The sequence below is a fragment of the Hydra viridissima genome, unplaced genomic scaffold, assembly GCF_058129835.1.
Source record: "Hydra viridissima isolate aposymbiotic clone 2 unplaced genomic scaffold, HvirCarnegie_v1 scaffold_15, whole genome shotgun sequence".
NCBI classification, from domain to species: Eukaryota; Metazoa; Cnidaria; class Hydrozoa; order Anthoathecata; family Hydridae; genus Hydra; species Hydra viridissima.
This window is the reverse complement of record NW_028324314.1, coordinates 9,938,882-9,964,290: the sequence shown is the minus strand read 5'-3', so window position 1 is coordinate 9,964,290 and position 25,409 is coordinate 9,938,882. Positions and strand designations below refer to the sequence as shown.

The following is a 25,409-nucleotide window of genomic DNA, read 5'->3' as shown; positions in this document are numbered from 1 at the left end:
CGCTCTATTACAATTTCAAATTCAAAAAAAAATTGTTTTTCGATACACCCTAGTACAAAAGACGAACAGGACGCCATGATAGCTGCAGCCATAATTCCAAAAACGACCAAGGAAAGAGGAGAATGAGGCCGATCAGCACAGTTACTCATATCAGTACATTTGCTGATTCCTGATGGAGATTTATGCTCAAGAATGCAAATTTGCTTCACTTCAAGACACTCTTGTCAATATTTGGAGTGACAAAATCCAGATTTGAGAGAATTCAGAAAACATTGACATCATCAAGTGAGTAAATCTAGATCTTTTAGTTGTATTTTTATGCTTAATCTTCAAAATTAGCTGTAATTTCTTTATTAAAAGTGTAGAATAACATCTTTATATCTGAAATCTATTTCACAGGTTTACCACCCACTAACAAGAGAGGCATGCACAACAACAGACCGAAATCTTTCATGGAGGAGAAAGTAACCTTCATCATAAATCACATACGTTCATTTCGAGGATGACAGTCTCACTATACTTTGAAGGATACAAAAAAACTGTACCTCCCAGAGGAGCTTGATTTGATCAAAATGCATGCAATATACCTGATATATCATACAGGGGAAGCATGTTCAAGAGAATGTTACAGGTATCTGATTTCTATGTAGTACTGCTAGTTTAAAAAAACTTTCCTCTTCTGACTTTTTATTTAATTTAACTTAAGATTATTATTTTTTAAAGAATTGTAAGAATTTGTTTTTAAGCTATGCTCAGAATGGATAACTAAGTAAAATAAAGATTTAATGAATTTTTTATATTTTTTCAACTTTTTATTTTGTGGCTCGTTCACTGTTAAAATTTTGTAACCTTATAGAAAAAATAATATAAAATTATGTCTCATCTTATCTTAAGCTAGGTTCTCTGCTCTTTCTTTATTGCTCAGCCACCTGCTCTGCCTCAGTTATGACCTTATTGTGTTTAGTGGGTGTGAAACTGTTAACTTAACAAACAAAATAAACAACAAAGTTAATATTGTATTTTTTCTGTTACAAACAGACGCATCTTTGTTCATAAGTTCAACATTGGATTTGAGTATCCATGCAAGAATACTTGCTCGATTTGCGACCATTTTAAAATAGAAGTTGGTAAAGATCACTCAGAAGAGGAGTTGAGGCGGCTGACAACAGAAAATGAGATACATTTAAGGAAGGGTCAAGTTTTTTATGACCGAAAAACTACTGCATTGCGGAAAGCCCAGATACTTCCAGATTTTGCTGCAGCTGCGTTTGATTTCTGGAAAAATCTACCAACGCCTAATTTAACAACGAATGATGTTTACTACATGCGACAATTATCAACGTATACTTTTAATGTACATAATTTAGGGAGTGGTGACGTTAACCTTTTCTCCTATGATGAAACTGTGGGGAGAAAAGGCACTAACGACGTGGCTTCTATGCTACTTTATTTTTTCACAGAGCTGCTACCTGCTGAAGTTACAAAGCTGGAACTTTTCTGTGATTCGTGCCCTGGTCAAAACAAAAACTGGACCATTATACGATTCCTGCATTTCATGGTTCACCACAAAAGACGTTTCACCAATGTGAAACTAACCTTTCCTATTCGCGGACATTCCTTCATGGAGTGCGACAGGGACATGGCTGTCATCAATCAAAAACTACTAGTGAACACACCAGGGGAATGGTACCAGCATTTCAGGGAAACAAGAAAAAACCCATCCCCTTTCAAGGTTGTCACAGTAACCAACACTATGCTACTAAATGTGGAAAATCACATTTCTAACTTCTATTTAGCATCTTGTCCAGTCAAGACTCAACCTCTGCGTGAATTGATCTTCTCACAAGACCACCCTTGTCTGATGCAGTTTCGTGAAATCTGGAATGGATTATTTACCACAGCTGTTATGTCAAGGCCTGTTGGTAAAAGAAGAACTTTACAGGCAGCCCTTTAACCATCCAACAGGTTACCTCTACTTATTTCAGCCGCTAAGTTCAAAGACCTGCAGAAATTAAAGCGTTTTTGCCCACAGGAGGCACAAGATTTCTATAGCAGTTATCCACATCATGGACAATCAACCGCCAACAATGATGAGATTGATGCCTCTGACATTGACGATGAAGAGGAAGATTAATTATGAATAGCTGCTGCCCTCTTTCAAGGCCTGTTTTTTCCTTGTACTTTTTATTGTATTTTCTTTTATAGTTTGAGTTAAAAATATTTTTGTAGTCAAATGAGTTTAATATGTTTTAATTTATGTTTTAATTTATTGTTCTACTTTATGTTCAATTTTTTTGTAATTGTAGCTTGTAAATGTAGTATACTTGTTATTTCTGACAATATTGCATGTTTGGTTAAGTCTCTGTCATTTATGAGTATCCACACACGAGATACTTTAGTCTTATTAGAGAAGAAAATTTTGTGCAACGCAAGAACAGGGAATGTCATTTTTAGACAAAGGTGACATAACGCTCTCTAAAATCCAAACAATACATTAAAAACTTTTTATATAAACTTATTTCAAACCTTGTCTGGATACTGATTACGGACAAACAAAAAAATACTGTACGCTTCACTGACAGGTAGCAGATGTCTTAAAAACTTGTGTATAACAAATTTGAAAAAATGTTACGTGTATAACAAATTTGAAAAAATATGTAAACTTTGATCTTTTACATTGCATTAATGCGTCATATGAAAAACCTAAAATAAAAATTGTAACATAAGTAAACAAAAGAAAAAAAAAAAAAAAAACTGGAGAAAAATTTAACTGCTTTTCGTAGCTAAACATATTGTCTTGGCTTAAAGAAAATTTTAAAAGCAGTGAGTTCAATAAATTAAACTACCAATTATTTTTAACAATAGAATGTGGCATCATAATATGATGATTGGGTAATGACCCAGCTAGCCTATACAGACGGGTCCCGTACGGTATCGAACCGGGGATCTGGTATGGTTTTTATCCAGGTTATGGCACCGGGAGTCAGACGGGAACCGTACGGTTTTCCCGGGCGTTAACGCCACATATTGACTGTTTTAGAATTTACCTCAGGGATGAAATTTGAAATTGGCATTTTGTTGTGTGTTTGTGATACTTTGTTAATATTATATTTCTTTTACGTTTTAATGTTGTTTCTTTTTCAAATAGTGGTATATATTTTTTATGGATATATTTTTCAAATATTTTGTTAAAGTTATCCGTATTTAAATTACGATTGTCGGATAAGAGCAATTTTTTTACTGTTTGATTATAGTAAAATATATTTGAGAATAATTTTTTTACTAACAGTATTTTAGGTATTGCAGTTTCATTATGTTTTCTTATGTTTGCAATAACTATTTATAGATAATTCTATGTTGATTTTTGCAAATTGATTGAAACATTAAGTTGAAAACACTGGTTTTTAGTTGTTGAGATACTGTAATTAAACTACGCGCGAAAGCAATTACAAAGAGTAGACATTGCACAGTTTCCTTAAAATCCTATAAACATACTTTGAGCGGTACTTTTATGGACATATTTGAGTTGATTTGTAAAGTGTAAATTGAAGGCGAATTTTTTGTAGATGGGAGTTTTTTACTATTTTATTCGCCGGGAGAAAGCAACATATACGTTGTTAATAATTTTTACCGCATATAATTTATAAAATCTATCTTCATTTAATTTATGATAAAACTATTTTAGTAATTGGGGAATATTTATAACCTAATAAGATTTTATTACCCATATACTTTTTTTATATTATTTGTTATTATATTATTATCTATTTATTGTTTGTTAATTAATTAATTTTGTTAAATAATAGAAAAACATTTTGTAAAATTACGAAGATATAAGTAACCTTACTATGAGTTCAGACAGAACAAAACGTAGAAAAATTGCTGCTGAAGTAGCAAGAATAGTGAAAGGAAGTATCATGCAATTAATCCGAGTTGAATAATATTTTAGTGTTTAATTCTTCTAAATCATGTCCAATTGTCAAAAATACTTTGTTACCCGAGTCTTCTCCTAAAATTCCCGAAAATTAATGCTGGTTGGATGACAATATAAACTTACCTTTTAGTAACTCTATCATTAGTTTTGAAGAATCTAGTGATAACATCGAATGGAAAGCTTGTTTGCATGATGATTTTGACAGTGATGGTATTGATGGGAACAATTGCGTAACAAAAGTTAATGAAATTGTATCGGATGAATTAAGGCAATGGACGATTGCATTTAACATATCTTATAGTGCTATAAATAATTTGCTTCAGAATTTGCAAAAATCAAATTTAGATTTGCCTAAAGATTCTAAAACACTTCTTAGAACTGATCGAAACATTATTACTGCTTCTGTAGCTGGTGGTGAATATTTTTATATAGGATTAAAAAACTTTTTATCTTTGCTCCTAAATAAATCTTCAATTTCATCTGATATTACACAGCTTACAATTCACATAAATATTGATGGTATTCCTTTATTTAACAGCTCAAACATTTCTGTCTGGCCAATTCTTAGTTCAATTGTAGAATTTGAAGGTAGCAATGTCTTTTCTAGATCTTGTCAGTAATGGTGGAGGCAGCTTGACACAATTCATCAAGCAAAACATGGCCTATTTAATGACATCTAAGCAAGCGCAACAGTGTAGCTTGATTGGCCAACGAAGCAAAATCAAATTTTGAGCACTGCAACACTTTCAGATTTTGTTTAGTAAGTATTCACTTCAAATTTGTATGCCCACATTTAACAGCAACATATTAATCTTGAGTTATTTATTTAGGTCACAATATTTAGCCCAGAAAAGTAATACTTGCTAAATGGTGTAATAATAATAATAATAATAATAATAATAATAATAATAATAATAATAATAATAATAATAATAATAATTTAACATGTATACTGCGGCATTAACATAATTGTTTTATATGTATTTAGGTGCTGCTAAACAAAACTTTGCCACTAAGGACACAAGCAAGGAGATGCTTGAGAAGTAACTTTCTACGTGGTTTGAAAATTCACGGGATCGTGGGGAAGGGAGCCGAAAACCGAAAGGGAAGAATGCAACAGAAGTCAATAATGTAATACAAGCCCTGATGATGCAGTTACAAATGTTAAACAGTGAACAATGTTTTTTAATCTAGCATCAGTTAAGAGTTTACAAACTATTTGCGATGGTCTAAGTTATGATTTATTGAAAATAGTACCCAAAGTGATCTGTTTTTCAAGCACTGTATACATTATACTGGTTTGTCCAGCCTGTAAATATATTTTGCCTTATACCACAGAGGACCTGATTTCATATACTCTTATTTGTTTAATTCAGTTATGCTCGTTGAAAATTTAGTTAACTAATTGTTATTACGTGTAATTATTCATGTGTATTTCTTGGTATATTTTTAATCAGTTATGACTTGCAGTGATGCATTATTGCGATTTGCATCATTTGTATGCTATATGATATTGTTGGTGCATTTTTTGAAAACTTCTTAGTATATGACTTGTAATTGCTTTTTTTTGAAAAAGACTTTTGCATATAGTTAACCGCTTATCAGTTTTAGCAATTATTTAGTAATGTGACATAGTGATAATAATAATAATAATAATAACAATAATAATAATAATAATAATAATAATAATAATAATAATAATAATAATAATAATATTAATAATAATAACAATAGTAATAATAATTATTATTATTATTATTATTACTATTGTTAACCAAGTGTAGAAAATCAACAATGTTGATTTTCTACACTTGGTTGCTCAGTGCAGCAAGGATAGCGTTACATGCTATCCTTGCTGCACTGAGCAACCAAGATTGCATATTTAATTGATTGACATTAAGCAACATTCTCATTCCATTGGCTTCGTCAATAGATTGTTGAATATTTTCATCAAAATTTTCTAGATTTAAGCCTATAAACTCATCAGTAACAGGCAGATTGTAATCAGCTAGCGTTTTACCACTTTGATTAATAATCTTTTCAACTTGATGAAGAGTAGCTTGTTCAGCTATTAGAAGTGGGACTGAGCAGTGAATGAGATCTTCCATCATAAAAGCTTTGTATGTATTCCAGAGATGTAAAGAATTGTCAGGTTCACAAAAGGTCGAAATAATTGAAAACAACTGTCTAATTTGACATAACATACGTGTTAAAACCGCCTCAGAAAGAGTATTCTGCCATTAAGTGTAATCTTGCATTAACAGTACACACATCCTACCAAGATGTTGCTCCTTTTGCTTGCATAAGTAACAGTCTAAGAAAAAACAATTCTCCAGTTGGATTAGCTTTATACATTCTTACTATCACCTTACTACCACCCCTTTGTCTAAACTTTCATTTACAATGTTTATTATAAAATATAAAGTGATAAGGAATGTCTACATACGAATAGCAATGTGCTCTTTCATTTTCAGTATTTAACTTAAACCATGCATATCACGTTGAGCAGCACGATCTAAAGCCATTTGTTTTGCTCCTTCTCTAAATTACACTAATTGATTTTCAGGAAGATGTTTACCAAGTCATATCGAAAATAATATCGTTAATATGATTCTTTATGTAATATATCTAAAGTAATAATTAAATTCCAAAAGGAAAAAAGTTTTAGCTCGCTTAAGGGATCTTTCTCCAATGACCGCGTGCAATTTGAGCACGTGTTCTTTCTAAGCCTAGTAACTTATGACGAAACGATGTTAAACATTAAACGTTAAACGTTTCTGTAGGAATTATATTATAGATATAAGATATATATACTAGGGTGGGTCAAACGCCCCTTATTTTCTAAAGAAAAAGGCACTGTTTTCCGTGTGCTGTGAGTGTACTCTGCGATTAATAAAAAACAAAATTTAACTCATTTACACAACTTTTAGACCCTGCTCAATGGGCTCAAAGATCAAACTTTTATCTCAAAAAATCACATTATAACCGGTTTAATATCTTTAAAAATGGATATCTTTGAGGCACTGTTTTTTATCCAAATTTGTAGGTCTATATGATCATTTTAGGAACAACCTTATAGTTGTTGAATAGATTTTAGACTGTGCTCAAGCCTTTTGGACCCTGAGTTTTGACCTGGTTTCCTAAAAATTTGACCGGTTTTTACAATACCTTAAACTTGCCGGTCTGTTTATTTTATTAAGATTGCAAATATTTATGACGCTTTTAAGTTTTATTAAAGTAGAAAAATTGATTTTTTTGGCATAGAGAAAGATCAAAAATAATTTTAATTTTTATTATTTTCTTATTTTATGTTTTATTTTAGCGGAAAAAATAATATATCTACATTAACAGTAGAAACAAATATAATGTAATGTTTAAACATAAAGTTTTTTTGATCAATGATACCATTGAGATACTACCATCATCTCAATTGCCTACTGGAGAGCAACTTCTGCAATATTTACATGGCAAACTAATTAAAGCGAGAAAAGAAAAATTACAATATAAACTCAGTGATATAGTTTCTTGCAAATTTCCCCAAGGGAGTTATTTAAAGATGTAACATATTACTTAATTAAGAATAAATGCATGCTTTAAGCAATCAATTTAAACAAATAAATATTTAATCTTCTAATTTAACAATTTCGATTTTCAATCTTAATAATTCAAGAAAATATAACAAATTTTCTTCAATTCTTTCAAAATTACAAAAGGGAGACGGAATCTCATCACTCTAACGTCACAATATATAACTCAATAATCACTTTCTTTTTTTTTTTAATGTTTTTAAAAGATAAAAAGTTGCTTATTACATGTAATAATTTTTCCCTTTCATGTATATATAAAAGGAAAATATTATTTTTATAATAGAAATTACACAAAGTAATAAGAAGAATAAGATATTGCAATTGCACAAACAAAAATAAAATATTTTATCCATGTCTTATTTTTACTTACTTGCATTTGAAATATAATTAAATAGTTAATAAATTTGACTTATTTTATATATATATTTCAAAGATTTAGTATAATAAATTTAACTTATTATACTAAATCAATGAAAATTAGGTATTTTGCTTTAATTTTTCAATGATTTCTGTTGTTATGTAACATATAACAATGTTATACAACTTATTCTTATTAGCCTATTCATAAAAAATGTTCAATTGTAGTTTTAAAGTATATACGTAAAGTACGTCTGTTATGTTAATTTAAATATTTTAGCATTTAATCTAGTACAGCAATGTTAATAGCGGTAATAATAATTACAGTAATAGTAGATAAACAAGTAACTATCTTTAGATGCTTTAACAGGTTTGAAGTTGAGTCAATTTGTGCTGATAAGAACTTGTTTGGACAGCTTTTACACCTAGCCAACACCTTTTTTTCATCAACAAATTTGGTTATTTCAAAATAACGTCCATCTAGGATTGAAGGAAGACCTGGTGCTCTTGATTTTAAACTTATGATTCCAGGGTCAGATGGCTGCATCTCACTAGAATCTGAATTTGTATTATTATCTTCTGACTCCATTTTTTTAAATATATTATCAATAAAATCAAAAAATAAAATCAGCTAAAATCTGCCTAAAATCAGCTCTGCTGTATATATATTCTCAGCTAAAAGAACTTTAAAAAAAAAAAAAATTGTAAAGTATTTTGTATTTAGAAAAAAGACTGAAAATACAAAATACATTCAAAGTTAAATTTTAAATACAAATGCAAAATACTTGATTGAAAAAGTATTTGAAATACAAAATACAAATACTTCAAAAGTATTTAAGATATGCATTTAAAATACTACAGGGTGTATACTTAATTTCTGACCCCCCATATGTTACAAACACAAGATTTTGAGTTGCTCTCTTAAATGCTACTTTAGCCCGAAAAATACTTTAGTATGTATTTTGGTGTAACTATACTTTCTGCACGTAAAACGCTCACTTCAGATAGGATATGACCTCAGAAAATGTTTATGGGAGCCATTTTGTCAACATACATAAAAATGATATTTTCATTCTCCTTGTCTTCCACGGCCTTTGGCATTATGACTATAGTTTTTGCACGATTTTTAAGTAAATTGTCCTTATTACTCCTTAATATGTGATCTTAGTTTGCCAATTAATAACACATTTTTTCTTCACTGTTTATGACGTATTGCTACTCTTCGAAACCGGGGTCAGAAATTAAGTTTACACTTTTTTAATGTTTAGCATTTTGGCTACAAGAAATAATCAGCATTATTTTTATTTGCCTTATTTATATCAGTGATACTTGGTGTCTGTTTATGATTTACATTAATTACTCTGTGTGTATTTATATGTATTATATGTATATGTTACTAACATGTATTATATAACATGCGTTTTTTAGCAATTTACTCTGAAAATGAGTTCTGATAAACAGTTACTTCGTCACCGAATTCAAGTTTTATGTAGTCAAGGATTAAGCATTAAAGAAATCACTAGACAGTGTAAAGTTTCTCGAAATACTGTAAGGAAGTGGGCAAGAAAACAAGAGGGTGACGTCACAGATGCTCAGCGACCTGGAAAGCCAACAAAGTTTTCACCAAGAACCAAGGACAAGGTCAGAAAGTGGGTCAAAGACAAAGTCGGAGTTGGAACGAGAACTGTAGCTAAGAAACTGAATTTTTCAGACAGTTACAAAGAAAGAGGAAAAACAATTTCACACAGTGCTATCAGTAAATACTTGCGCAAGACCACATGGGGAAAGCATGCCTATACACAGAAAGTGAAACCCATGTTGTCGCAGAAAAACATCACTGATCGCGTAAATTTTTGTACTCATTTGCAAGAAGAGGGATTCGCAGATGACTCACCGGATGGTAAAGTGAAACGAGCTCACGTATTGTGGACTGATGAGAGTCCAATTGAATTATATCCAGCTCCAAACCGTCAAAATCAAAGAGTACGTACAGCAACACCAGAATCTACTGAAAGAAAAACTGGATATTAAAGAAGGTATACAAATTGAAAGAGCGCATCGTGCTGGAAGAAAAGAACACAAAGAAGGTAAGCGTAGAAAGCGAGCTATTATTGTCAAGTTTCTAAATTTTAAAGATCGTGAAAACATTCTCGAAAAATACAAGAAAAAGAAGCTGTGGAAGGAAAACTTGTATATAAACGAAGATTTCAGCGAGCGGACAACTAGTATTCGTAAACAACTTTTCCAACAGGCAAAAGATCTACGAGCATCAGGTAAATTCGCTTAAGTTGTGTACAATAAAATAATCACTAAGTTATCTTAAAACAAAGTATATTCACGATTATCTATAACAGAATAAAAAAGTAAATAATAACAAAAATGAATTCGAAAAATAATAATAATTTTGAAAATGTCTTTAAATTTTTTCAAATTAATGATTTTAGATCGGATGAAGAATCCGATCCAGACATAAGTTACTTTAACGAAATTAATATGCCTAAATTTGTATGCTCTTACTTTCAACCAAATGAAGTTAATAACTTTATAGGAGTGGATAATAAAAGTGATTATTTTAATGTTGTTCATGTAAATATTAGAAGTTTAAAAAAGAACTTTGAAAATTTTCTAAATTTAATTTACGAAACCAACAATTGTTTTAACGTGATTTGTTTAACCGAAACTTGGTGTTCTAAATTAGATTTTGAAACAAATTCTGATCTCCTTCTCCCAGGTTTTAAAGAAATTTTTTTAGAACGAAAAAATAATAGGCGCGGAGGAGGAGTACTCTTTTATTTGAAAGAAAATATTTTCTATAAAGTCAGAAGCGATATGAGTGTTTCTGATACGGATCAAGAGATCTTAACAATTGAACTAATAAACAAAAATTCTAAAAACATTTTAATCAGCTGTTGCTATAGGCCTCCGACTGGAAGAACAGAAAATCTTGGTAAATTTTTGAAATACAAGCTAATAGAAAAAGCTAGTCAAGAGAAAAAAAAAAGTTATATTTTGGGTGACTTCAACTTGGATTGTTTTGAGTATAGCGAAAACCAAACTATAAAAACATTTTATAACAATTTATTTGAAATGGGTACCATACCAATAATAGATAGACCGACTAGAATTACAAACCATTCCTCGACTTTAATTGATAATACATTAACCACAGACTATTTTAATAAATCTTTAAAAAAAGGAATTATAAAAACTGATGTTTCTGATCATTTTCCCATATTTTTTTCTATTAAATCAGATTATCAAATAAAAAGCGCGGGGAAAATGACAATAAAAAAGCGAATTGTTAACAACTGTAACTTAAAATTATTCAAAGATCAAATTCTACAGCAAGACTGGAATCACATAAACTTTAATGATAACATAAACATGATCTATAATACGTTTTATAAAACTTTCATTAAAATCTATGACGCTAATTTTCCGATATGTGAAATAAATATCAAAGCCAAAGATATATTATCTCCTTGGATAACTAAGGGACTAAAAAAGTCTTCGAAACTAAAGCAAAAGTTGTATAATAAATATTTAAAAACTAAATCCGAAAAACATAAACAAAATTACAAAAACTACAAAAACATGTTTGAAAAACTCCGAAAATATGCCAAAAAAAATTATTATTCTAATTTAATTTCTCAGCACAAACATAACTTAAAACGCATCTGGGAATTAATGAAGGAAATTACAGGAAAACAAAAAGTAAGTTCAACCTCTCTTCCACATGCAATTAAAGTTGGAAATAAAATAACTAATGATATTAATGAAATTGCGACTTAATTTAACAAGTTTTTTTCCACTGTAGGAGCGAATTTATCAAACAAAATCCCTTTAACAAATTATAAATTAACAGACGAAATTTAAACGTCAAACTCCTTACATTTTTCAAACCTAACGCTTGAGGAATTCGATATAGCTTTTAGATCATTAAAAAGAAATAAATCAGTAGGACCTGACGGTATACATGGAAATATTGTGATAGACTCTTATGACGTCATGAAAGATATTCTTTACAAAATCTTTAAATCATCCATTAAACAAGGTACTTTCCCAGACTCTCTGAAAATAGTAAAAGTAATTCCTATTTTTAAGTCAGGAGACTCGACCGATGTAACAAATTACAGGCCTATTTCTGTTCCTCCAGTTTTTTCAAAAATATTAGAAAGAATAATGTATAACAGAGTGTACACATACCTAATTACCAATAAACTCCTTTATGAAAATCAGTTCGGTTTTAAAAAAAACAACTCAACCGAACATGCTATTCTTCAATTAACACGTTGCATTAACGAATCTTTTAAAAATCAAAAATTTACACTTGGTGTTTTCATTGACTTGTCAAAAGCTTTTGACACGGTCGATCATAATATTTTGCTTAAAAAACTTGAATGTTATGGCATAGTTGGTAAAACTCTAAGTTGGTTCAAAAGTTATCTCTCCAACCGAAAGCAATTTGTTTTTAGCAAAGATTCCCAAACTCAAACATTAATGAACATAACATATGGTGTCCCACAAGGATCCATACTTGGACCACTTCTTTTCATTATATATATAAATGATCTTAACAAAGCATCCAATTTGAAAACTATAATTTTTGCAGACGACACAAACTTGTTTCAGTCACATAAAAATATACACATACTTTTTAATAATATGAACAGAGAACTTAAAAAAATTTCATTTTGGTTCAAAAAAAATAGACTATCTTTAAATATTGAAAAAACAAAATGGATACTTTTCCATCCAAACTTTAAAAAACAAATACTGCCTGTAATTATGCCCGACCTTTTTATAGACAATGTCATCCTAAAAAGAGAAAAAGTGACAAAATTTTTAGGAGTTCTTATTGAAGAAAATCTGTCTTGGAAATCACACATCAATAATATTTCTAATAAAGTTGCAAAAAACATTGGAATTCTATACAAATCTAGAGGTATTTTAAACAAAAAGCAATTAACACAATTATATTACTCTTTTATTCATTGTCATATCAATTATGCAAATATTATATGGGGAAGTGCACATAAAACTAAACTTAAATCTCTTTATCGGCATCAGAAACACGCAGCTCGCATAATAAATTTTAAAAATCGTTTTTCGAACTCTGAACCGCTTTTTAAAGAAATGGCCACCTTAAATGTTTATCAACTGAATGTATTTAATGTTTTGTGTTTTATGTACAAATGTAAAGAACTTATATCCCCCGATGTTTTTATAAACCTTTACAAAATTAAACCACAAAATAAATATAACCTACGTAATAATAGCATTTTAGAAAAACCTTTTTGAAAAAATAAACAAGCTCAATTTTGTATATCTTATCGTGGACCTTTTCTATGGAACGAAATAGTACGGCCTAATTTTGTTTTTTCATCTGAACTGACCTATTCCTTTTTCAAGCAATCTATTAAAAAAATAAATTTTTCAACGAAAAATATTCTTGATTTTTTTTGATTTTTTTAAAAAAATACTTTCAGTTGCTATATACTACACCTTGATTTGTCATGTTTTTATTTTGAGTTTCACTTCTGAAATATGTAGAGTATTAAATTTATGATATATTTATGATATTAGTGATTATATATTCTCGGTATATATTTATTTTATATAGTATATAGATGTTTTTATTGAAGAAGAAAATAGATTTTTGTTAAGGGCTTCGTGATAAGATCATTGCGATCTTCTTGAAGTCCTGGCCTTATAATATTACAAATCTTAATGTAAATAATATTATACGGCAAATAAATATAATATAATATAATACCTTATGTTCGACGTCCGAAATTCGGTCTCAAGATTATGATAGCTGGCGGCATTTCTCGATATGGCAAAACTGATCTGGTTGTTGTTGAGCAAAATAAAACTGTTGATGGAAAATATTACCGTGATATTATTCTACCAGTGTACAAACGTGCAGCTGATGATAAGACCATCTTTCCTGTGAGAAATAAAGTTATTCTGATGCAAGATGGAGCAACTTGCCACACGGCAAGAGCAACAATGAATGTGATCAACAGAGACTTTCCAGCAGTGTGGACCGACTGGCCCGGCAACTCGCCCGACTTAAATGTCATCGAACATATTTGGTCAAGACTCCAGGACAGTGTTTTACACAATCCTCGACCTCGTAATCGTGAACAGTTGATCAGACGTGTTGAACAGGAGTGGGCTGCCATTACGCAAGAAGAGTGTTTTCGCCTAGTAGAAAGCCTGCCAAGGAGAATTACCCAATGCATAGAAAGAAATGGACAAAATACTGATTACTGACTATTAACATATATTCCTTGTCTAATTAAATTGATATGACAGTAATAAAATGGTATGTGTTGAAATACCGTATTCTTGAACCGAGATATAGTGGGTCAGAAATTAAGTATACACCCTGTAGTAATTAAAATACTTTACAACACTGTGTATAGTATGTATCATACAGACACCCGACTAACAGAGCCAGACCGCTCCATATAAACACCCCCTTAATAAAAATTTAAAAAAATTGTTGTTGTCAAAGACGTATTACGCATAAAAAAAGTACGTAAATTTTAGTGACGTATACGTTTTATGCTTTATAGCAATTGATTTATAGCCGAAAAAAATACAAACAGCGATAAATTCTTCGAGTTTATGCATTTTTTTACGTAAAAATAATTTACTTAAAAAAATTGCGTTTTTACGAAAGATTTTTTTTCTAGAAAAAAACTTTGAATTGTTTATAGCATTGGCCCCAGTACGCTAAAAGATTTTAATTTTCCGATCCTTTTTTTTTAATAGAATATTTTAGCATGATTGAAGAATTTGAGATAAAAAAAACCAAATGGTTAAACTTCTATATATCCTTCCGAAAGAATATGAACTTTCGTTTGAAGTAAAACTTACTTCGTACAACTCTGCAGCATGGAAAAATATAATTCATTTAACTGAAGGAGATAACGAGGGTACTTATGGAGATAGAATCCCTGGTGTTTGAATTCATTCGGAAAATAATGTTTATTTTGTTTCTGCATCAAATGGAAATCCTAATTCAGATTTTGAACCTAACTTAGTTATGCAGTTGATGGATTGGACAAAGATTAAAATTTCTCAGCTTATTATAGATGGAAATTTTAAACTATATACATAAATATATATTATATATGCATGTGTGTGTGAGTGTGTGTAATTTGATGCAACTTATTTATTTTCAGAACTTAAAGTAAAATAAATAATGGCACTTTTAAAAAATTTTTATTTTTCTAAACAAATATAGAAAAGGATTTGTGCATCTACAGTGATTTTCCTGCTCAGAATCAGAGTTTAGTGCAGATGAAAGTTCTGATGATGAAAGTATCAATAGTAAAATGACTTCAGTAAATAAACTTCTTAATCATGTACATTACACAAACAAAGTCGTTGTAGGCAGTGTGGAAATGGTTTTACTTTTCTTCAATGTATGAAGTGATAGATTAGCCTGTGTCTTTTAAAATAAAGAAATTTTTTGAACGAGTTTCATGGAGTCAACCAATTGTTTTTAATGTTTTAATCCACTACCAGTTATTTTTTTTGTTTGTCAGCATCCCTCTTTGACTGTTGTTAACATCTCTCTTTGAGTGTTTTGTTATTTTTATTTTATTACTGTTTTAACAAATGTAGTGTAGAATTAACATTGCTAAAACTCAAAACTGTTTGTTTATTAAAAATACCCATTGGCGGGCAGTGTTGTTCTATAACAACAAATTCAAATGACATCTTCACATAATTTTTTCCTAATTTTTTTTTTTTTTTTTTGTCATATTGGCATAAATGAGGTTCAAAAAAACAAAGTTTGGATTTTTTTTAGTTACGAATAAAAACCGTCTATTTAATTAATGTTTAAAACATTCTCTGCGCTTTTGTTAGTGCTTTACAAAATATTGAATGCTACGCTGTAAAACACGGTTGATTAATATAGTAAGTACTAGTGTAGAGGCTGGTAACTATTCTGCGGCATTTAAACTTAAATCGTTTGGTTTTCTATATATTGATGTTTTTTGAACATTTCACGTTGCATAACACTTGCCTGATTTAAAGAAGAATGATTTTAGATTTCACAACAATTTATCAGATTGTCAATCTACTTCAAAATGCAATAATTATAAAACTAATTTTTTTCTATTCCTTTTTCTTTTCCAACTCAGCATTTTTTTATCCATTTTACATTAAATGCACTTTTTTTGTGTATTTTACATATGAGCATTTCACATTCAGGACACTGAAAGTTAATGAAAGCCCGTGTATCATATATATGTTGATGATGAATCAGCGGACAATGACCACACTAAAATCTCTATATTTTGTCGTACTCTTTTATTTCTTTTTCTTTTAAAGGTGACTTGGCTGAAGCGGAATCTTAGTTTTTATTAACTAGAATGCTGTGACAGCAGATTAATCAAATATTTTAGGTTTTATCAAATGCATGAAATAATACATGCATGATTAAATGGACTTTGTTTATAATTCAAGAATGTTTAATCAAGTATAAGTTATTTTTTCAATTTGCTTGCTTGTTTTGTTTCAGAACTAATCGACCAAAAGCTCATTGAAGCAACCTTTTTAACATCCTTTCAGATTTGATTCACATTAAATAATTCCTAATAAACGTAATAATTGTTTTTGTACTTTGTAATATAATGCTGTTCCAAGGAAACAGTACAACTTTTCGTTAAAATTGAAATTTATATGGAAACCTTTTTATATTGCCCCCCCCCCCTCCCTCACCCTTAACACTTGAACCACCTCAAAATACCTGCCTCTATTTTTTACCGCTTTTTACTTTTAAGAATAAAAATTTGCAGTGAAATATTTACTTTCCTATATTGGTAAAACGTACCCAGCAGGCAAAAAGTTGTCTAAAGTGCATCTAATATGCATCTGAGAACTGGTCTAAAAGATGTCTAAAATCACGTAGTGAATGAACGCTAAATAGACGTCTATCTTATAGACGTCTTTTAGATGCATTTTATTCGATAAAAAAATTAATCAAATAGACGTATATTGCACATCTTTTATGCATCTAAAAAGATGCACCTTTATCAAATAAAATGCATCTAAAAGACATCTATAAGATAGACATCTATTTAGCGTTCATTCACGACGTGATTTCAGACATCTTTTAGACTAGTTTTCAGATGCATATTAGATGCAGTTTAGATCTTTTTGCCGACTGATTTAAGATTAAAAAGTCTTTAAAAAATTTCACAAGTAAAGAAACAATTAGGTTCAAGTTGTTGAAATTTATTTACCAAGATTATAAAACAAATGTTTACAATAAAAAAAACTATAATTCTTTATTGAGTCGACCAATTTGCTGTTCCTCGGCATCGGTATCTAAAATATAATGTAATAGTATGTAAATAAATGCACTAATGCTTTAAAAGACATGTAGAATGATTTAAAAATCTGTTTACATGAAACATATATAAACTTTCACTCGGCTTGTTGCCAAATTTCATAAAAACATCAAAGATATGAGATATAAGACGTCTTTCTGGTACAAAGTAACCATATTAAGCTGTTTTTTCCTATTTATTAACCTCTTCATCTCCAATTATCTGAAGAAGATATAATATATAATAATTATAATAATTAATTTAAAAATTTAATTTTATTGATTTTAACAGCAATGTATCACCAATTTACCTGTATTAAAGTCTTTTTTTTTCTGATTACGAGCAGGAGCATTTTGCAAAAACATTTTTCTAGATCTTTTATTGATTCAACATTGTATTCCCAGGAATCTAACAAAACGAAAAAATTTTTAAATATTCAACATAATTTACTTTGGTATAGATAAAGGTGATGGAGACAAAAATACTAGTATGGTATAAAAATGAGCTAAAGAGTACATTTTTAATTCAGAGAGCAGTTATATACACATTAAAACTATATCTCATAAAACACTCCAGATATTTACTAGGTTTTCAAGATTTATCTTTTCCCCATTGCCTTTCCAATTTACTTTAGATTGTAGCTGATTGGAAAAGAACCTGACAGATATTTTTACAATAAACTGACATATATATTTGAATATGTAAATGAAATGGCATATTTGAATACATGGAATAAACTATTTGAATGAACTATAAATTATAAAGTTTTATAATTATTAAATTTAAACCCCAAACAAAATTACTTTTGCATGTAGATACTAGTTTAAATACCTACAGTAAATTACTCGAAAATTTTATTATTTTCAAGTTACAAGTAATTGTTAGTCAAATGGTCAAAATTATTTGTTTTTTACTGCTATTTAATTAAATTTCTGATTAAATGAAATTAGATTAAAATTGTCATTTACCTTTTCATGATCATGAAAACATGCTCTCTTGGCTTTCTGCCACCAACTATTTTCAAACTATCAAGCTAAAATATACAACATATAGAGTTAATCCTGAACCTTCAAATAACCCAGACAAAAACAAGATAATTAGATCATACCAAGTTATTATATTCTGATTTGTTCTTTTGATTATTATTAGGTGCAACCAATTGGTCAACTGATTCTAGCAACTTCACCCCAGTTGCATGAAACTTTGCTTCAACAAGCTTGGTTAAAATAAGTTTTATTTCAGCCAGCTCTTTGAGAATAAGATGTTCCACCTCTATAAATAATTGTGTATTTGTGAATAAAGGTCAGTAGTTACCTCAAAGTTATTATTTAGCTCATGAAACCAAATAGCAAAAATATCCTATTAGTTGTTTATTAATTGATCCTAATAATGTTTGGGAACATACCCCCTAGTGACATATCCAGGCTGATTTTGACACTGGTATACCGGTTTGGGTACCCAAAATATTCTGCCATAACTTCAGATCAAATTAGTTAAAATAAATATAATTCATATACAAGTTCTATTTAGAGGGTAATGTAGACTGTTCTGACAGAATTTAAAGTATTTGGGCACTGATTCTCAAATTCAGAAATCAAGGACCTTTTTTTTCTGCAAATATTGTTTTTTGGAAAAATGATTTTTTTTACAAATATCCATACAGCTGTGCGCTGACAAATGCAAAATAAAGGAATGAATAAAATCAAACCCCAAAAAAATATATCATTTGTTATTTTATTCACTCCCAGTAGTTGGCATAACATTTTTAAAAGACTTACTTTTTATATCAGTGGTAACTTCTTGCATAGAATCAGACAGCGGCAAAAGATGCAGACTGGAATCCTAATAAAAACAGTCTGGACTGTAAATAAACTACTTTGCAATATTATATTTACAAAAAAACTTAATACATGCAAATTATCAGTTAAAAAGGCTAAAATGAAAATAAAAATTCAGGAGCAAAAGAGAACCTTACTTTGACAGATAAAAAACTAAAAAGTCACATACTACTCTGCTTTATTACATACAATTATTGATAACTTCCTCTTACTTTTCTTAGGGTATGGCTTAAGAGCAATTCTTGATCTTTCCTCCTGTAAAAGGTTTGGCTATCAAAGAGATTTGTTTAACTATTTCTACTATACTTAAACCTGGTCAAATGCTAAAACATCCAGACAAACTTTTCTTCAAAGTTGAGCTATGTTCGTACTCATTAAGCTCATGGTTATCAGAGTATTCATTGTCAGAAAACAAATACTCAACATAGTTAGAATATTCCTCAAATGTCCTTTTATTTTCATACTATCTCCTCTTAAGATTCCAACATTAAGTATACTGTCTAAAGATACAAATGAGGATTCTAGTAATTTCTTGTATTCCTTTTGAATCTGCGACGTCACTGTTGGTATGAACTTTTTGTAAAGGGCATAATTGTATCTAGATAAAAATGTTTTTATTTCAAGACAAAAAAAAAAGGCAAATAAATCACACCAGTCAAACTTCTAAAAACTCCTTCTTCTCACTGTTTTTTTTTTAGACTATTTTTCTCAATGGAAACGTTATGTGCACAGCCAACCACTAAAACAGTTTTTGGCGTTAATAAAAACACCATATATTTTTATAAAAACACACATTTATATTAAAATTACATTTTAATCTACAAATAAAAATATCAACTTAAGAATAACGTTCTTATCTTTCAGATCATGAAGTGATTTTAGTAAAATGTTATGCACTGAAACCATGAAAATATTTCGTCGTTATATTAGCAAGTAATTTGTAATAGCATGTAATTTTATTTATTTAAAACTCATTCAAAATTATTATCATTATGATTTATGTTCTTCATAGGTTAGTATAAACTTAGCTACGTATAAATTTTTATTCCTTTCTAGAAACAAGTTTCCGCCACGCACGTTTCTTTAATGGCGGTCATTTATAATAATCGTTCTGTAAAATCGACTGTCTTTAGTTAAAATTTCTTCTTTCTCTTCAACTGATCTATAGAAGAAATTTTAAATGCATCTATATGTAACCGAAAAGAGATATCTATGTTTTGATCTCGTTTATAAATCTAGTATGCGTCTACATTTGGAAAAAAATAGAATCACTGAAATTAGACCTTTTTTCGATGAATAATATACGTCTAAAATATACGCATCTACGAAAGATGCAAATTAGAGTAGTTTTAGATGATCTATAGACGTCTTTTGCCTGCTGGGTTATGCCATTGAGCCGGGTGCGATTGCTTATGACTTCACATGGGAATACACCTTACCATTGTTTGCCAACATAATTTCTATGAGTGAAGCAAATGATTTTCATAAAAGTGTTTAAAGGTTTACTGTATGTTTTTTGTGCTTTTCAATTCAAAATTATGTTTTAATTTTAAATTATATTTTTTAATAAGAAGTGTTGAATAGAAATGAATATCTTTTTAAGCATAATTGTTTCTGTATGAGACACCTAGTGAAAACCTGCATATCACAAGCAATAGGGTTGCCATTGAAATATACAATCTATGATCTAAAATTTATCTTTGGGCAATTAGCTCCTACACTATTTCAAATTATGTGCATTTTGTTTTCTATGAAGCTTTCTCACATATTTATAAAATCATTGTTCTCAAATACATATTTGCGGTGTACGACATTAGCAATTGATGGCCTCATTACAGCTTATTATCATATAATAATTATTATGTTATTATCATTACATAACTATTATTATAAAGTGGTTATCATATAGTTATGGCTTAAGCTGAATATTATCTCGCCAATGGAATAAATTTTCTTTAAATTTCTCTGACTTTAAGTAGTTAGAAGCATATTTATATCTTTTCCATTAGATACCCGGTGCTTTCAGCATTGCTGGAGTAAACCATCGCCTCAATCTCACTTTAGATACAACCAGTTGTTCAAAGCGAGATCATTTTTCTATTGATATACTCTTAAGGTTTTCGTTTCGAAACAGTGCAGGAAACTTTTGGTTTCAATACGAATCGTTCAGACAATCAATAAACACATATAGTTATACAAAGCAAAAATTACGAGAGATGAAAGCGATCTTCCAGGTTTGTCAAAAAATTAATCATTTGCTCAAGTTTCTTTTTTTTTTTCATTGCTTTTTAAAAAAATTGAATGCAAGTATAACCTTTTCATTACCAGAAAGCTATGCTCGAGGCGTATGCTGGGATGCAGTTGAATCTCTCTTTTATGTTTGTATGAATCATTATGTCATTAGGTGATGCTATACAAATGTCGCTTTTAAGACAATTTCCTGAGCAACTTGTAAAAAAAAAGCGAGCCGTTTATAATAAACGCAGCCCTTCAACTCTGCGCAAAACACTCTTTAGACCAAGTTCTTAAATTTTGTCATTTCTTTTTAGTGAGAGTATAGCATGCTTTCATTCAAAAAGCGACGGCGTATATTGGTCAGGTAAATTATCTCTTGGTTAAATGATTATTTCACAGATGATTGTTATTTATTTGTGAGACTACATGCTACAATTTAAGAGGTTCACTGCTGACTACCAGGTAGTTCGAATGAATTTCTTATGTTTTCTACGACACACACGATTAAAACCACAGCATATTTATGTTCTTTGAATTACTTAATAAAGCTAATAAAAAATCATCTAGATTAAACCAATTACTCGTAATTATATCTTTTGCAGTTTTAAATTAGAATTAGTCTATAAAAAGTTTATTGGCGGGGTGGACCAGTTTTTTAGAAAATAATGCACGACAGCGAACGCTTCTAATCATTTTATATTTTTATTATTTATGAATACGCTCGTCTTATAGAATTAGATGTGCAGGTAGGTTCCGTTATTAGCCATCATAACTCTACCAAGGAGTTATATGCAATACATAGAAACCAAAAAAGTTATTTGAAGTTTCATAGCACTTACAAGAAATGGTTAACGGTGAGCAATAAAGATTATAAGAAAAATGTACGTAGCAAAATACGAGACGCATGCAAAATATTAGAAGGAAACGATGAACAAATTTTCACCTTAGAAAACCAACAGCTAATCGGTAAATGTTTATTAAACCAGCTCTAGCATAAGAAAGCAAATTGATATTTTCTAATAGGTTTAAAAATACCCTTTCTTTTTAAGGAAACAACGAAGGATTATATCTTCGAAAATCAATTAACTCTCCCTGGATTTTAAGGGTTAAATGGAATAGCTGATACCAACCTTAAATATCTTCATTTTTATTTTTCAATACTTGATGTTATAAAATAAATTGTATCAATTATTTATTGTTAATTATCATAAATTAACGTATCGTGCATTTACGTTTATATAATTTTTGAATTTCTTTTACGTTACTTCGTTTTCTTAGAATTTCAAACATTTCATTAACAGAATGACGAAACTAAATGGATTTGTTATTATTTACTTTAACTTAATTCCCTTATGACAAAAACGACGAATTTGTAAACTTATGAGGAGTTATTCAAGAAAAAGATCATAATCTTGATATCACTATTGCTTTGTCCAACCGAGGTGCTCAGTCAAAGTAAATTGATCAAATTTCCATATTTCAAGCTGCTCCGGAGTATTAGTTTATTTTCTTTTTTACATCAAATACGGCAATGTGTTCAACTTTAGAGACAATTTCAAACATGTCACCACACCTGCTAAAACAAATAACTGTCCTCTTGTATTTTACATTTGTAACTTTTTGTGATTGGTGTAATGGGAATTACTTAGTATTTAATATTGTTAACGGTGCATTCTAAAATCCGTCTAGGAGATTAACATTGATGTTGATCCGAAGATTTTTTAGGATAGCTTTAATTAAGTAGAATTCTGGGAACCTTAAAGTTTTTGAAACGATTCTAGGTATGTCTTTCGTTGCTCAAAGATGCTGGATCATTAGATATAATAAGTAAATTTTTACTGCTTCTTCGATGCCTGATTTCAGTTTATCAATATAATTATCTTGAAGAATTTAACGGGTAACAATAAATTTTGTAAAAATGAACAAGTACCATCATCTTGAGCTTAACACAGCAAAGCTGAGAACTATTGCAGACTTTGCTCGCTTGCAATACAGTCATTAAAGCTTCACTTAATGCATACCTTTCTTTACAGCATGGGAGCTGAACTGGAAAAGATCCGTGGTGTCTTACTCATGCAAGAAGATATGATTATAGCTAAAGATGATCATAGCTAAAGATGATCAAAGAGCGTTTGATATAGCACCATATTATCAGATGTGTGATGAAAAGCTGACAGGCTTGGTGAAGGAATCATGTCTCAAGTCTGAGTTCATTGTCACATCTTTGGAAAACACCGAGGAACTGCCCACAATGGTTGTAATCTTTAAATAGTTGATTATAATTCTCATTTATATATTGAATTGTATTTAGATTAACAACTATTTAATATGATCTATATAGTATCTAGATTGTTTACAATTTTCATCTAAAAAGGTATTAAAGTGTGGAGCAGTGATGAGCAAGTAGGAGCAGTGATGAGCAAGTAGGAACAGTGATGCTTTTAATGGGCCAGACATGAAACGCCAGCAAACCACTTATGGCACGTTTATAGTTCGTTAATAGCCAACCAGTTCTGTTGAGCCAGCTAAGGCTTAACTGGACCATACTTGCCTAATCGGAGCTGGTTTGCCAGACCTGGCCTGTTAATGTATAACTAACTGGTTAACTAAGTGTGATTCTTTTTTGAGAGTATTTTTTTTTTGTTGATAATTTCTTAAAAAAAAACATTCAATTTGCCATTCAACTTACCCTTCAGTTTACTGTTGCCTCACCCTACCATATGACATGGTAGGGTGAGGCAACGATAAACTGAAGGATAAATTGAAACATTATATTCAATGAATATAATGTTTCAATGACAAACTATATATGATAAACACAGAGAGGTGCAACAAATATCAATATAAAGTTGGCATTAGACACTACGAAATTGGGCTGCAGTCTGAAGAAAGCTGCATTAGGTTTTAGCATCAACAGAAAAAGCTTTAATGACAGAAACGTTAAGTCAGTCGGTGGCTTGTCTCTGAGTGGAAATTTGGTAATTAATATATGATCTTGGAGAAAGTTATTTCAGTGATTTTCTTATTTGCACTAACAAATAGTAATTAGTTTCTTATCTTTTTTAATGATTTCATTTTTGAACTTATCCTCACAAATTCAAAAATAATAACAAAAACAATATTAAATAAATTATTGGATAAGCTAAAGCCTCTTAACACTCTTAGTGCTTTAGAACTGTTTTTAAGATCAATTTTAAAGTTACTTTGTTTTTAAAACAATTCACGGTCGTTCAAACTCTTTTAATAAGCGACAGGTTATTGTGCGCAAGCGCAGTTGGATTATGAAAATTTTAGAACTTTCAAAATGGCTACGGACCTCCGCGACCACTGATCTCAAAATATAACTGGATAGCGTATTCAATTGCCTTTTTCAAAAAAAAATTGAAGCCAAAATTGGCCTCCCAAAATGGCGGCGATCGGAGCTCTTAGCGGTGATCGATGTCACTGATCTCAAAATATAACTGGATAGCGTATACGGAAAGTTTTTTGAAGCCAGTTTTGGCCTCCCAAGATGGCGGCGGAATTAAGGAATGGTGATATGAAAATTAAGAAACTGATGATAATCAAGTTTTATATCTTAAGCTCAAATATTGATAAATATATAATTTTCTAATAAAAATCTAGTTTTTTTGTTTAACATAAGATTTTTTTCATAAAAATAACGGAATATCACATATTTACATAAATTTCAAATATAAATATTTTTTTATTTAACAAAACATATTCTTACAATAATTTACTCTATATTAACTTTCTGTTTTTCGTTTTTTAGAATAAATATGATAAAATAAAAATTCTCAGTAAAACTAAGTACAAATTTTAATTTTAATTTGCTTAAATTTGGTTTGTTTAATAAAAGTAAAGAAAAAGTATTTGTTTGCTTGTGCAGAAATCTCAAGTTTCAAATAGTTAGCATTTGTTATATAATTTATGTACCTTTTAGTTCTTAACTACCCAATGCTGTGTGCTAGAAGGTTAATAACACAACAGCATGGTAGGCAGCTGATTTTATTTTTAAGGCATTAGTTCATCAGATAGGCACTAAAAAATTATAAATCCTGCATGAGCTATTAGCAGAGCGCTGTGATTACACACAACTCAG

The 25,409-nt window shown here is 29.9% G+C and overlaps 4 protein-coding genes across 6 annotated transcripts; 3 read left to right on the top strand and 1 right to left on the bottom strand.

Moving 5' to 3' along the window:
* Nucleotides 1-572: 572 nt before the first annotated feature.
* LOC149878582 (uncharacterized) lies at nt 573-2,134 on the top strand. The gene is made up of 3 exons (XM_090072561.1): nt 573-631; nt 1,039-1,942; nt 2,033-2,134. Exons 1-3 carry the CDS (start codon nt 573-575, stop codon nt 2,132-2,134), a joined length of 1,065 nt encoding a protein of 354 aa, XP_089928687.1.
* A 7,185-nt stretch (nt 2,135-9,319) lies between these two features.
* On the top strand, nt 9,320-9,909 carry LOC149878581 (uncharacterized). Its single transcript, XM_090072560.1, has one exon. The coding sequence runs from the start codon at nt 9,322-9,324 to the stop codon at nt 9,907-9,909; it is 588 nt and encodes a 195-aa protein (XP_089928686.1). The 5' UTR covers nt 9,320-9,321.
* On the top strand, nt 9,890-13,533 carry LOC149878580 (uncharacterized). Its single transcript, XM_090072559.1, has 2 exons — nt 9,890-11,408; nt 13,524-13,533. Exons 1-2 carry the CDS (start codon nt 10,258-10,260, stop codon nt 13,531-13,533), a joined length of 1,161 nt encoding a protein of 386 aa, XP_089928685.1. The 5' UTR covers nt 9,890-10,257.
* Nucleotides 13,534-17,069: 3,536 nt separating this feature from the next.
* LOC149878579 (uncharacterized) lies at nt 17,070-20,453 on the bottom strand. Of its 3 annotated transcripts, XR_016447608.1 has the most exons (5): nt 19,013-20,453; nt 18,343-18,506; nt 18,203-18,267; nt 17,545-17,642; nt 17,070-17,232 (listed from the first exon to the last, which is right to left on the bottom strand). XR_016447608.1 is itself a non-coding variant. In XM_090072918.1 (3 exons), the coding sequence occupies exons 1-3, from the start codon at nt 19,038-19,040 to the stop codon at nt 18,199-18,201; spliced, it is 261 nt and encodes an 86-aa protein (XP_089929044.1). In that variant the 5' UTR covers nt 19,041-20,453; the 3' UTR covers nt 18,137-18,198. The 3 variants fall into 3 exon arrangements, 1 of the variants encoding a protein (XP_089929044.1); XM_090072918.1 differs by lacking the exons at nt 17,070-17,232; nt 17,545-17,642 and having other exon boundaries at nt 18,137-18,267; XR_016447609.1 differs by lacking the exons at nt 17,070-17,232; nt 17,545-17,642 and having other exon boundaries at nt 18,137-18,711.
* Nucleotides 20,454-25,409: the final 4,956 nt, after the last annotated feature.